Source organism: Phanerochaete carnosa (assembly GCF_000300595.1).
Source record: "Phanerochaete carnosa HHB-10118-sp unplaced genomic scaffold PHACAscaffold_2, whole genome shotgun sequence".
Classification (NCBI taxonomy): domain Eukaryota; kingdom Fungi; phylum Basidiomycota; class Agaricomycetes; order Polyporales; family Phanerochaetaceae; genus Phanerochaete; species Phanerochaete carnosa.
Window position 1 is genome coordinate 3640410 of NW_006767629.1, and position 10843 is coordinate 3651252.

At 53.1% G+C, this 10843-nt stretch overlaps 4 protein-coding genes across 4 annotated transcripts; 2 read left to right on the forward strand and 2 right to left on the reverse strand.

Moving 5' to 3' along the window:
• Positions 1-88: 88 nt before the first annotated feature.
• On the forward strand, positions 89-2054 carry PHACADRAFT_138261 (uncharacterized protein). Its single transcript, XM_007392396.1, has 9 exons — positions 89-336; positions 396-485; positions 541-711; positions 761-950; positions 1008-1310; positions 1364-1432; positions 1488-1590; positions 1639-1699; positions 1762-2054. The coding sequence occupies exons 1-5, from the start codon at positions 318-320 to the stop codon at positions 1102-1104; spliced, it is 567 nt and encodes a 188-aa protein (XP_007392458.1). The 5' UTR covers positions 89-317; the 3' UTR covers positions 1105-1310; positions 1364-1432; positions 1488-1590; positions 1639-1699; positions 1762-2054.
• A 512-nt stretch (positions 2055-2566) lies between these two features.
• On the forward strand, positions 2567-3412 carry PHACADRAFT_63255 (uncharacterized protein; the record flags this gene model as incomplete). Its single annotated transcript, XM_007392397.1, has 2 exons — positions 2567-3089; positions 3147-3412. Coding segments are annotated over 2 exons (789 nt in total), but the record flags the coding sequence as incomplete, so codon positions are not given.
• Positions 3413-3984: 572 nt separating this feature from the next.
• PHACADRAFT_250707 (uncharacterized protein) lies at positions 3985-4804 on the reverse strand. The gene is made up of 5 exons (XM_007392398.1): positions 4536-4804; positions 4420-4477; positions 4262-4366; positions 4142-4211; positions 3985-4094 (listed from the first exon to the last, which is right to left on the reverse strand). The coding sequence occupies exons 1-5, from the start codon at positions 4789-4791 to the stop codon at positions 4017-4019; spliced, it is 567 nt and encodes a 188-aa protein (XP_007392460.1). The 5' UTR covers positions 4792-4804; the 3' UTR covers positions 3985-4016.
• A 277-nt stretch (positions 4805-5081) lies between these two features.
• PHACADRAFT_250708 (uncharacterized protein) lies at positions 5082-7421 on the reverse strand. The gene is made up of 11 exons (XM_007392399.1): positions 7243-7421; positions 7134-7186; positions 6901-7080; positions 6561-6843; positions 6329-6504; positions 6049-6272; positions 5895-5995; positions 5785-5840; positions 5603-5725; positions 5440-5547; positions 5082-5384 (listed from the first exon to the last, which is right to left on the reverse strand). The coding sequence occupies exons 1-11, from the start codon at positions 7383-7385 to the stop codon at positions 5251-5253; spliced, it is 1581 nt and encodes a 526-aa protein (XP_007392461.1). The 5' UTR covers positions 7386-7421; the 3' UTR covers positions 5082-5250.
• Positions 7422-10843: the final 3422 nt, after the last annotated feature.

Sequence of the window (10843 nt, forward strand, 5' to 3'; positions counted from 1 at the left end):
AATAGTAAGCTAAGAGTTTCTTACTCTCAGCTGCGGGCCTTCAAACAAATTTTATTCTCAACTTACCTAGTTGCTCAGCTTTTACTTCCGACCTTCCCAAATGTTACGTCCCGCCAATCATTTGCACACTGAGGCGATGGACACGGGTCGTTTTTCTCTGAATTGTTGGCCGACAGTGTCTATTACTATGTTAGCAAGCACTCATCCTGACTCATGCAACACGAGGCGCAAGCGAGAAACTTGTGGATAAAAACTGGGCATCACTCCCCGAACTCTGTATCTTCTGAACCTCTCTCGCACAAATACCCGCGTCCAAGATGTCTCCTCACAAGCTCAGTATGTGACGAACGAAGTAGTGCAACGATGGTTTGGCTGACGTGTATAATTCTGCCCAGCTTTCGTCACCGGCAACCGCATGAAGCTCCAGGAAGTCCGAGCCATCTTGGGAAACGCGGACATCGACCTTGTATCAAAGGAGCTCGACGGTAGGGCCCTACATCGCTCATCTCGCTCTGCGACTCTGATCGGTGCCTGACATAGTGCCAGAGATTCAAGGGACTACAGAAGAGGTCGCCCGAGAAAAGTGCCGCAGAGCAGCAGAACTTCTACAGGGCCCATGTATCACCGAAGACACGGCCCTCTGTTTCGAGGCTCTAAACGGCCTTCCTGGTCCTTACATTAAATTTTTCATAAAAGAGCTGGGTTTAGACGGTATGCGCTGCCACTCAACCGCCGTTTGTTCTGCCTGACCGTTCTACAGGCCTGAACACGCTGTTACAAGGTTTCCCGACGAACAATGCATGGGCACTTTGCACGTTCGCATACAGCGACGGTCCAGGCACCGAGCCGATTATCTTTGAGGGGCGCGTAAACGGAAGGATCGTCCCTCCACGGGGAGCTGAAAAGTTCGGCTGGAATCCAATCTTCGAGGTTGAAGGCACAGGAAAGACGTGTGTTGTCACACGATGACCCATTTGGCCCTTCGAGCTCACTCTTAACTTCTATAGATTCGCCGAGATGACCGAAGAAGAGAAGAACAGCTGCTCACACCGCTACCGTGCGGTGAATATGCTCACCGCTTTCCTTCGGAAACATAAACCATGAGCGCATGAGCAATCGGCAGCCAGATACCGCTGACACTTTTGCTACTTTGCTATAGTCTTAGACTTATAGAATTATGCGTAGATTGTGATATGTATCCATCGTCACAGCCTTGAAGCAGCTCTCAGTGCGGCTGCCTGGTGATCCGTAACGGACGTCAAGGTATGTGCCCCTGAGTATAGAAGCTTGCCTGTCGCCTTGTCGTATACCTACGTGAAAGATATTTAACAGCACGGCAAGGGGCACAGAATCAGAGACCAACCTCTGCCCTCGCGCTCAGTACTCGTGTTCTGATTGTGAGGGTGGTGGCTACTATCTTCAGTGTCATACCCCTGAAACATGATCTTCAGTGAATCTACTTTGTGCGAGAAAAAGGTTGCGACGTGCAGCAGCGCCGGTGCGTGGTAGTTGACGTTCAAAGCCAGCGATGCGCCTACCGCGTCCTTCCCCACTGCGGCACCCAGGAGGTACAAGACGTCGCCGGTACACCTACTGAGGTGAGCATCTTCCGCTATGTTGATTCTTATGCAGACTTACATTTCAATGAAGTGCGCAGCACACGCACCAGAGACGGTGCGGCCTCCCCGATTGAGCATCTCTAGTCCAAATCGCAAGGTGGGTCGCGGGAAGAGAAGACCCTCGGAACGATGTCATCCTCACCTTCAAGTACTGGCACCTCGAAAATTGCTTCCGCCTCGAGGGTATGCGGACCAGCCGCATCCTCTGGCCCGCTTTTCCTCCGGCTGATGTTAGCCTCGACGAGCTTGAGGTGCCTCGCCTGCTCGTTTGCGAAGACGTTCGTGCCCCCGCCGCAGTAATTTGAGAATATGTTCACGTTCAGCTGTTTGTCATCGTCCGTGCAATTTCCGCGGATAGTGGATACGTCTTCATTTGGCGGGCCTGCCTTTGGGAAGGCACGGAGGCGAGCGAGGGGGTCTGCCATGACTGGGCGCAGATTATGAATGCTATAAAACCCAGACTACTGTCTGGCTTTATAGAATTCATGATGTGCGGAAAAGCTCGGGACGCATAAATTAGCTAGCGGCCTCGGTCATTCTCCTGCAAGACACACCGATGGATTGCGAGACATTACCACGACTGTCGCCTGTCGCCGGCGCCGGATGCCGGACGGCTCGGTGATCAAAACACGGAGCTCGGATCTGATCGCTTTTCGGCTGCATTTGGCAAGTGTCGTCGTTCCGCACCAGGATTTGCGGCACGACTGGGCGCTGCTGTCCATGACGTTCTTCCGCTATCCGCACCTGAGCAGCCATAAATTCCAGGCAGAGCTCGAAGGATGGGCCCCCAAAACTTATATCCGTACCTCCACCATCGCTAGAGACTCTTCGCTCTTTTCCACAGTGCACAAAACTCACCATAATCCTCACTCCGCTCGTATACCTCGATGGTATCCTTCAGCAGCATCCTCCCCGACCAGCTCGGTCATACACTAGTCGCAGGTGACATGAAGTTGCGCTTCATCCGCCGCATCGGCAAAGGTGCCTATGGGCAGGTTTACCTCGCCCGGGATCTCTTTACACCCGAGAGCGCACCCAAGTTCTACGCCGTCAAGTGCACGCTCAAGTACGAGCCCGGCTCCGAGCTCTCTACCCTTCAGAAGCAAGAGATCGCCTTCCATTGTGCCATGTCTTGTCACCGAAACGTCACCACGCTCCACTACGTCGTCGACGAGGAGTACTACAACTACATGGTGATGGAGTACCACGACGGTGGCGACCTCTTTGCCGCAATTGTCGACCGCAAGGCGTTCTATCGCAACGATGGGGCAGTAAAGCTCGCATTTGTCCAGCTTATTGACGCCGTCGAGGCTTGCCACGACTTGGGCATCAGCCACCGCGACCTCAAGCCGGAGAACGTCTTGTGTTCCAGGGAAGACTCGCGCATCTTCCTCTCCGACTTCGGGCTCGCCACTCATTTGAAATTGACCAACGACTACGGCTGCGGTAGCAGTCTCTACATGAGTCCAGGTTAGTTTTATACGTCGCCCGGTCCAACAACCCCGCCGTTGACATGCGCCCCGACAGAGTGCATCGGCTTTCTCGAGCAATCTGTCCCCTACTCGCCGCGGTGTTCCGACATATGGTCGCTCGGCATTATCCTCATCAACATCCTGACCGCACGCAACCCGTGGCAGCTCGCGCACCCCGCACGCGACGAGGGCTTCGCGCTGTACCTGCATGACCGCGCGGCCTTCCTGACCCGCATCCTCGCGCTCTCGGACGAGGCCGCCGCGCTGCTCGCGCGCATCCTCGACCCGAACCCGCCCACGCGCATGACACTCCGCCAGATGCGCGAGGCTGTGCTTAGCGTCGGCACGTTCTTCCCCGCGGACGACCGTCCTGGCTGTATGCGCCTGGCAGACGTAGTCTCCGAGCACTCCTTCTCCGAGGAAGAGGCGCCATGGGCGGACGAGGACGACGAGGAAGACGCGATCATGGAGGTGCACCGCGACGCGACGGCCCATTGTCGATCGACGTCGGTGGTCGGCTTTACTTCCGTCCCTCTCGACTCGTCACCATCACAAACGAGCACCTTCGTCAACCAGCGGGGGTCGGCCTCTTCGGTTGAGACCGACGAGAGCGACGAGACGCCACCACCCTCCACGCCCGTCTCTTCTACGGCGAAGATCCCGAGCGGCGTACCTCCCTTCGTGCTCATACCAGGAAGATCTCAAAAGGAGCATGAGGGCATGGTGATCACAGACAGGGGGGATGGGTATCACTCCACACGTATATCAAAGAACATGCGGCGCTTTGTAGGCGCCGTGCGGAGGGTTGCGATATGGTCATAGAAACAAGACTTGAAGTAGAAATAATTTGGTTTCAGCATAGAACATTACTTCTCTTTATAATACAATAATCGACCCGTAGACTCTTGCGATAGAACATTGTGCTTTATAGTTTAGGTAGAGATGGAGGCATCTTCATGTGGACGCCTGTTGCGACCAGACGACCGTTTGTCGCATCGTAGACCTACGACATGTGAACGAAAGCCAAGCACTCGAACAAGGAACTCTCACCTCTGCTCTGACGATCATGACGCGTGTTCCCATCGCCACGGACGTACTGATGATTTTCAGCTTTGAGCCCCTGAAAATCTCTTCAGAAGGGAGCACGCAGCATGCGGGTTGGTAGCTTACAAAACGGCCGGTGCATGGAAAGTGATATTGAGGGACAACGACACATTTATGGCCGCCTCTGGGGAGCTAATCGCGGCGATAAGGCTGATCACTATTGTCGTGCAGCTATGGACACAGTCAATTAGACACAAGCGACCAGCTCGCTGGTGTTCACTCACATGTCTATCAAGAACGATATGCATCCTCCGTGCATTGCACCCAGATAATTGCACGTATCTGTCGCATTCCGTAAACTCAGCAGCCCTCTTGTCTCGCCGACAGCCTAGCCACGCACCTCTCGTCACCTCAGTCTCGAAGACAATCCGCCCCTCCTGCCTCCTGGGCACCTCGGGGTTCCCATAGAGCTCTGCCTCCGCGACTGAGAGCCGTGCGCACACGTTGCGCGCAAAGCCCTGGCCCTGCGAATTTTCCGACCACCAGCGGGCGACGGTGTCCTTGACGGCGGGGGGGACGTTGCCCGGCGCGACGCGCATCGTACGTGCGACGAGGTCCATGTCGTCGTCGTACGGCTTCTCCCCATCTTCCCCCATTTTTGCGGGCCCCTATGAATGTGCGGAGCCTTTTCGATGTGATCGTGTGGGAGACATCGTGGGGGTTCGCTGAATACCACTCACGGTTTCGGTTATGGGCGCTTTCCGTTTACCGTGGCGCGTGGCAATCGGGTGAGCGTCTTCAATCAGACCACCTTGCTCGGAGATGAGTCGTACACAACGAGCAGCGGAAGGTGGTTGAGGTGATAATTTGGTGTGTAGGCAAGCACCAAGCGTCCCACTCATAAGCTTTTTCAAACAGCGCCAGCTTACGGCGGACCTCCGCTTTGCCAGCTCTGAAACAGTTTCATTACGCGCCAAGAAAATGTATGTAGTACAATACAGACGCCGAGACATCGTGTATTTTCTATCCTAAGGTCAAGCAGGAGACAGTCGGGCAAATCCCCAACGTCGAGCAGAAGTTGTATCCAACGAAACCTTCTAGGACGCCTACTTCGCCTATGTAGTCTCAAAGTGAAGCGCGTCTTCTTTTTCGAGGCTGTCCTTGCCGCCCGGAGTAACCGGCGTGGGATCCTCGTTCATCTCCTGCTTGACGCGCTTCTTCTGGACTTCTTGGATGTTGTCCTCGAACACTGCGTGCGGCGTGTGAGCAATCTGACGTGTGAGAGTGACGAGAGAGTAACGCACGGAAAGCCAGTTCCTCGAGAGAACGTCCGGACGTCTCTGGGAAGAGGAAGTATACAAAGAAAACCTCAAAGAGCAGGAAGATGCAGTAGCTGATGTAGTATTTCCAGCCTATAGGAGATGTGTATCAGCGAAGTTGGAAGCGTGAATTGGGAACGAGCCATACCTGCGTTGGCGATACCGATAGGGTTGACAAACTGATTGAAGAAACCAGCCGCACGGCCCCACCATTGGAAGACGGCGATGCCCTTGGAACGGACGTGGTAGGGGAAGAGCTCAACGAGATAAGCTGTCGTGGCAGCGATTAGTACTGACAATTACGGAAAAGTCGACATGAGCTGCACTCACTGTAGGTCAAGGCATTGTAACCAAGGTTGTATGCCGGACTGTACAAGAAGATGAAGCTGTGGCGACAGGTCAGTACCGTAGAACTGGACTTGGTTGCCGCAAATGCTTACGCAATGACAGCCCTGGATGCCGCCTGGTCCCCATTGATGCTGTACCGGGCACTCGCAACGGTCCATCCGGTGAAGATCAGCAGCAACGAGATTGTACAAATCTGCCGGACAGACTTCAGCTTGAACCTCGGGACTGCAGCCTAAGAATACACACCATGTACGCCGGCCTGCGATTCATGCGCGGCACAGTCAGGGCGAGGGCCGTGGCGTTCACGAAGCCCCAACACGTCATCGCGAGATTAATTTCGCTCTGAATTCGGGTGTCCGTGATGCCGACATTGGTTAGGATCTTCGCCAGGAAGTATGATGTCAGGCCGTTCCCGGACCACTGCGTCGCGAGGCCGAGGAACGAGCCAACCAGCAGACGCCTGCGCATTCCTACCGAGATCGCGTGAGCCACTGAATTTGTACGGGTGGGAGGGAATTCGGTGTACCCGGAGTAGCAATCAAGTCCCTCCAGCCATGATTGGAGTTCTCCCTCTCAAGCTCGAGCGTTGCCTCGATCTCAGCGTACTCAGCCTTAACGAACGCCGAGTCGAGGTCGCCTTCGGCATGGTATTTGACCAAGATGGCGTATGCCTCTTCACCCCTTCCTTTCGAGATAAGCCACCTGCAATTTGCGGAGTCAGTAAGTCCCAAATCGCTGAACATTTCCGGGGTACATACCTAGGCGACTCGGGTAAGAACCAGATGAAGCACACCTGTAGCAGGCTGGGCGTGATCTGTAGGCACGACGGGATGCGCCAGCCCCAAGTGCTTTCCATCGCGAACGTGCCGAGCGTGACACCAGCGGCAACAATAGCACCAATGAACCACGACGCATTGAAAAGCGAGCCTATGCGCGCGCGCTCCTTGGGGTGCGCGAGCTCGCCGATCATCGACGAGGCAGCGACAATTGCGAACGGAATACCGAAGCCGAGAAGAAAACGAGCGACGACGAACATCGCGACTGTTGTGCACTTGTGTCAGAAAATGCGGGTACGTGGACAGGGATGCAGAGACATACAGTTCTGTGCAGCCATTTGCAGAACTGCGCCTACGATCATGATGGCACTACCAAGTAGAATAGCCATGCGGCGGCCGAGTCGATCAGAAACGAACGGTACAAAGGGCAGAGAAGCGATTGAGCCGAGCGAGTACAGCGCGGACATCAAGCCCAGGATCGCCGAGTTGGGGTTGTGGAAGACTAAAGGTCATATGTGAGTCTCTGTGTACAAGTCCAGCAGCTGTGCGCCTTACAAGACTCCCAAGAGTTAACGGACTGGAGGCCATTCATCATAGATGAGTCGAACCTGAACGACAGCCGAATGAACAAAAAATTCGCAGATGCAGCGTTCAAGTGACTTACCCGCTAGTCATCTCAATACCAATGCATGTCGGGAACATGACAAGGTACAGTAAGCGCAGATTGCGCTTCTGGTACCATGGCGTCTTGTCTGCCTCAGCAAGACGAGCAATCACCGGGTCTGTCGTTGCGCTGCCACCTGCCATGGCTGAATCGCAGACTCGTTTGGGATAAGCGGTAAGAGGTATGGGAAGAGATCTCCAAGGAGTGGCGAATGTCCCTCTTGCCATGCTGGCCTATATAGCGGCCCGCAGACTGGTGATCCATGGCGGCTCACCTATATTCTCCAGAATATCCCCGAATACAAGCTCTTGGCAAAATCAACGCAGCTATCTCGCCACGTAGGAACGCGGTCCGTGAGAGGCTTGAGCTTACGCTGCACCTTTGCGTGTAGCCTGCGCTGCTCCGAAAGTGCGTGCGGCAGGCACGGCTTGCAAACCGCGTCTTCTATCTCGACGGCGGCGGTCCGCGACGCCTGCGGCACGTCGAGGAAGTATCGCTGCGTAGGGTCCGACAACGGCTATGGCGAGTGAGCACGGCAGGATGCTCGCACGCTCTTGGCATCCCACGGCGAAAGTTCGGGCGCACTGAGGCGCACCGCTATTCAGTTCCCCAAAACGTGGGGCCCCGCACCTGCCACGAGAGTGATAGGGATGTGCCTCAGGTGACAGCAAGCCAGCCTGATACGCAGGAGGAGCGCAGGAAAGGCAAGTGAGAACGTTTGCACGATCGTCGACGCTTGGAAGCTCGGTCCTCCCGGAGACTACATGCCGTATTTTCTGGGCGCTGGACACATCACACAGGAAATTGGCAGTCTCCAACGATGCTGTTTCTGTACGAGGCATGCTTCGTCTACCACTCAGATCCGCCAAGAGTCCGCTGCACGACCGAGATGATCATGGGCGAGACAGGAGGATAGTTTGGAAGATCTCTAGGTATAATTCCGACGCCTTAAGTTGCACGGTGGGAAAAGGTCCGACATTTTTACTCACCTAAAGCCGGCTGATTCCGAGTGTGACAAGGGGGCCTCAAAACAGCACTGTGGATTCTTCGTGGTTAAGTTGCTGGTGGCGTCAAAGCATAGGGTTGGATTAGTGTTTGTGAATTGGTGTGTCCAATTCATGCTCTATTGAGCCTCCTTTTTATTATTTTTATTATTTTCTTTGCTTCGACAGTTCGACTTGAGAATCGAGAATGTACTCAATGGAGGGAGCGGGTTAGAACTTCGAAGCCTGTGAATCGTTAGTCAGTGCTGAGACCATGCATCATACCGACCGTAGCGGATGGCTTTGTGACTGTGACACAGGTGCACCGAATCGGTTGAGCGGATGGGTCCTTGGTGACCCGTGACATCCGCCGGCTAACGGACGACCGAGCGCGGCTACAGTATTTATCTGGGTAGCATTGTTGGTATGATAATACATTCTACGGTACTACAGAGCGCCGCAGGCCTGAAAAAATACGGCTTTTTCTTTGTGACAAATCTCGGATATCACAACCGGATGGACCCCTCTGTGACATCATGTGACAGAGGCGGAATAACAGACAGGATGAGGGCCCTGTGACGTGTGACATTCGCTACGGTCGTAAAACTACAGTATCTCAGCGATTCCTGACTGGGGTGTCACATTAATGACTGTGGGTGTCAAGTCGGTAGCCGACTGCAAAGACTGCAACGAAGGAAGAATCAAGATATATGGAGGACAGTGCTGGTGTCTTAGTATTGAAAGCCCCACGGAGGCCGAAACGGATGATGGTGAGGCAGTAGGCAATTCCAACGAGCGGAGAGGCCTTTCGATGGGTCAGCGCAACTCAATATTGTAAAATATCAAATACACACCATACCCACGCAAATAAACACTGCATACGAGCGACTGAAGTAGGTGGCCATGAGAATTGCACTTGCTGCACTAGTGTAGACCACATTGTGAATCTGCAACTGCAAGCACAAACTGTGAAGGCATACGTAAAAAGCAGAGCACTCTCAACAATAACAGCCACAATTCTCTGTAATGTGCCTTGTCAGCTCGTAAACTAAAGGGGCTAGATTATACACACCGAAGCTATTGTAGAGCGCAAGTGCATCACCTGAACCCACCTTACTTTTTGCTGCGTACTCCAAATTTTATAGACTAATAGTGCTATATGCAAGTGAGTGGCCTTTGACAGGGCCTTCACCAAGAGGACGCACTTGAGCAGTACACATTCGTGCTATATCATGTCAACATTAAATGCATTTTTTCAGATATAACCAATGAAACGTACGCAGTAGTGCATGCCAGATTAGAGCCATCCCAATCTGCTGTATGTCTGTTAATTACTGCTAATTTATTTGTTGTATAGTGTGCAGAACTGTACCATGGAATGAGAGGAAGGAGTCTGTACTTGCCACCACTCCATGCTGTTGGTAGGTGAAAATTGCTCCACAGCCTGTAGCACTGATCAGTCCCCGGACAAAGGACAGATCAATTTGGCATACCCAAAGTAGCAAGATATGTGCATACTGGTAGTGTCATAATCAGCCACTTGTGCTGCCACACAACCCAGAGTCGATACAACTGTGTGTAGAGGTGAACTCTCTGCAGTGACTTGCCACCACAAAGAAGCATACCATTATAAAGTCTGCCATAGCTACTTGGGCTAAGTATAGAGCTGAAATAGCCATAGCCAGCCTGTCGTTAGTGGGTGATGATGTGAAATATGTCAGAGGTCCACCAAAGTCGTTGCTGTGACCAATAAAACCACTGAAGGTCCGGATAGTTCCAATAGCCCATTGCTGATATCCCACATCAGTCCAGGTAATTTGCACATGGTCCCGTAGCACTTACAGCAGTGATAGTGGTAAAGAGAAAGATGTTTCCGACAGTAGTTAAGAACGTTGACAGGCGTGTGCTGGTCTCCCTTTGTCTCTGGTTCCCATCAACTATCAGGAAGTAGAGCGAAAGGATAAAAAGCACAATATAGATGCCTAAGCATGCTCTAGGTTTAGCATTCTCTCGCCTCTCAAAAAGAGTGCATCAGGGAAACTGAACATTGCTGTGGACTACTACAGAGTCTACGTACAGAGTGTAGTGTGATAGCCTAGTCCCTGCCTCATAGTTGTTCGCACTTCAGTCAATGAGCGCCGTACAATTTTGAAGTGGTGTGTACTTCAGTTAGACGCCTTCGTACTTCTGCGGCACCTGCTGCGTACACCACGATAGCGATTCCGAACATCTCAAGTAGCACACTGTACATATGGTATACATGACAGAATGATATTGGTAAAGGCTACGGTAACAGTGAGGCACTATAGTGGTGCTACTAAAAGTCATCGTCGTGCCGTGTACCAAACGTTCGGGTGGCGAGAGCGCGTCGCATGCGTTCACGGGTCTCGTCAGAAGCCTTCTCTGTCTTCTGAGTTGTTGATTGTATGGTGATATTGCCATATCGTCTGTAGCCGTGGAACGTCACATTGATACCATGTTGCGTAAGCAAGAATAGGACCACTTACAAGACTTGCTGGTACATCTCATGCCAAACATGCCTCACCGCCTCGGCATCGAGAGCCTCCCAGTCCTCGATCAGCCATGAGAGATGGCTCCGGTATTTGGCGCGATACTCG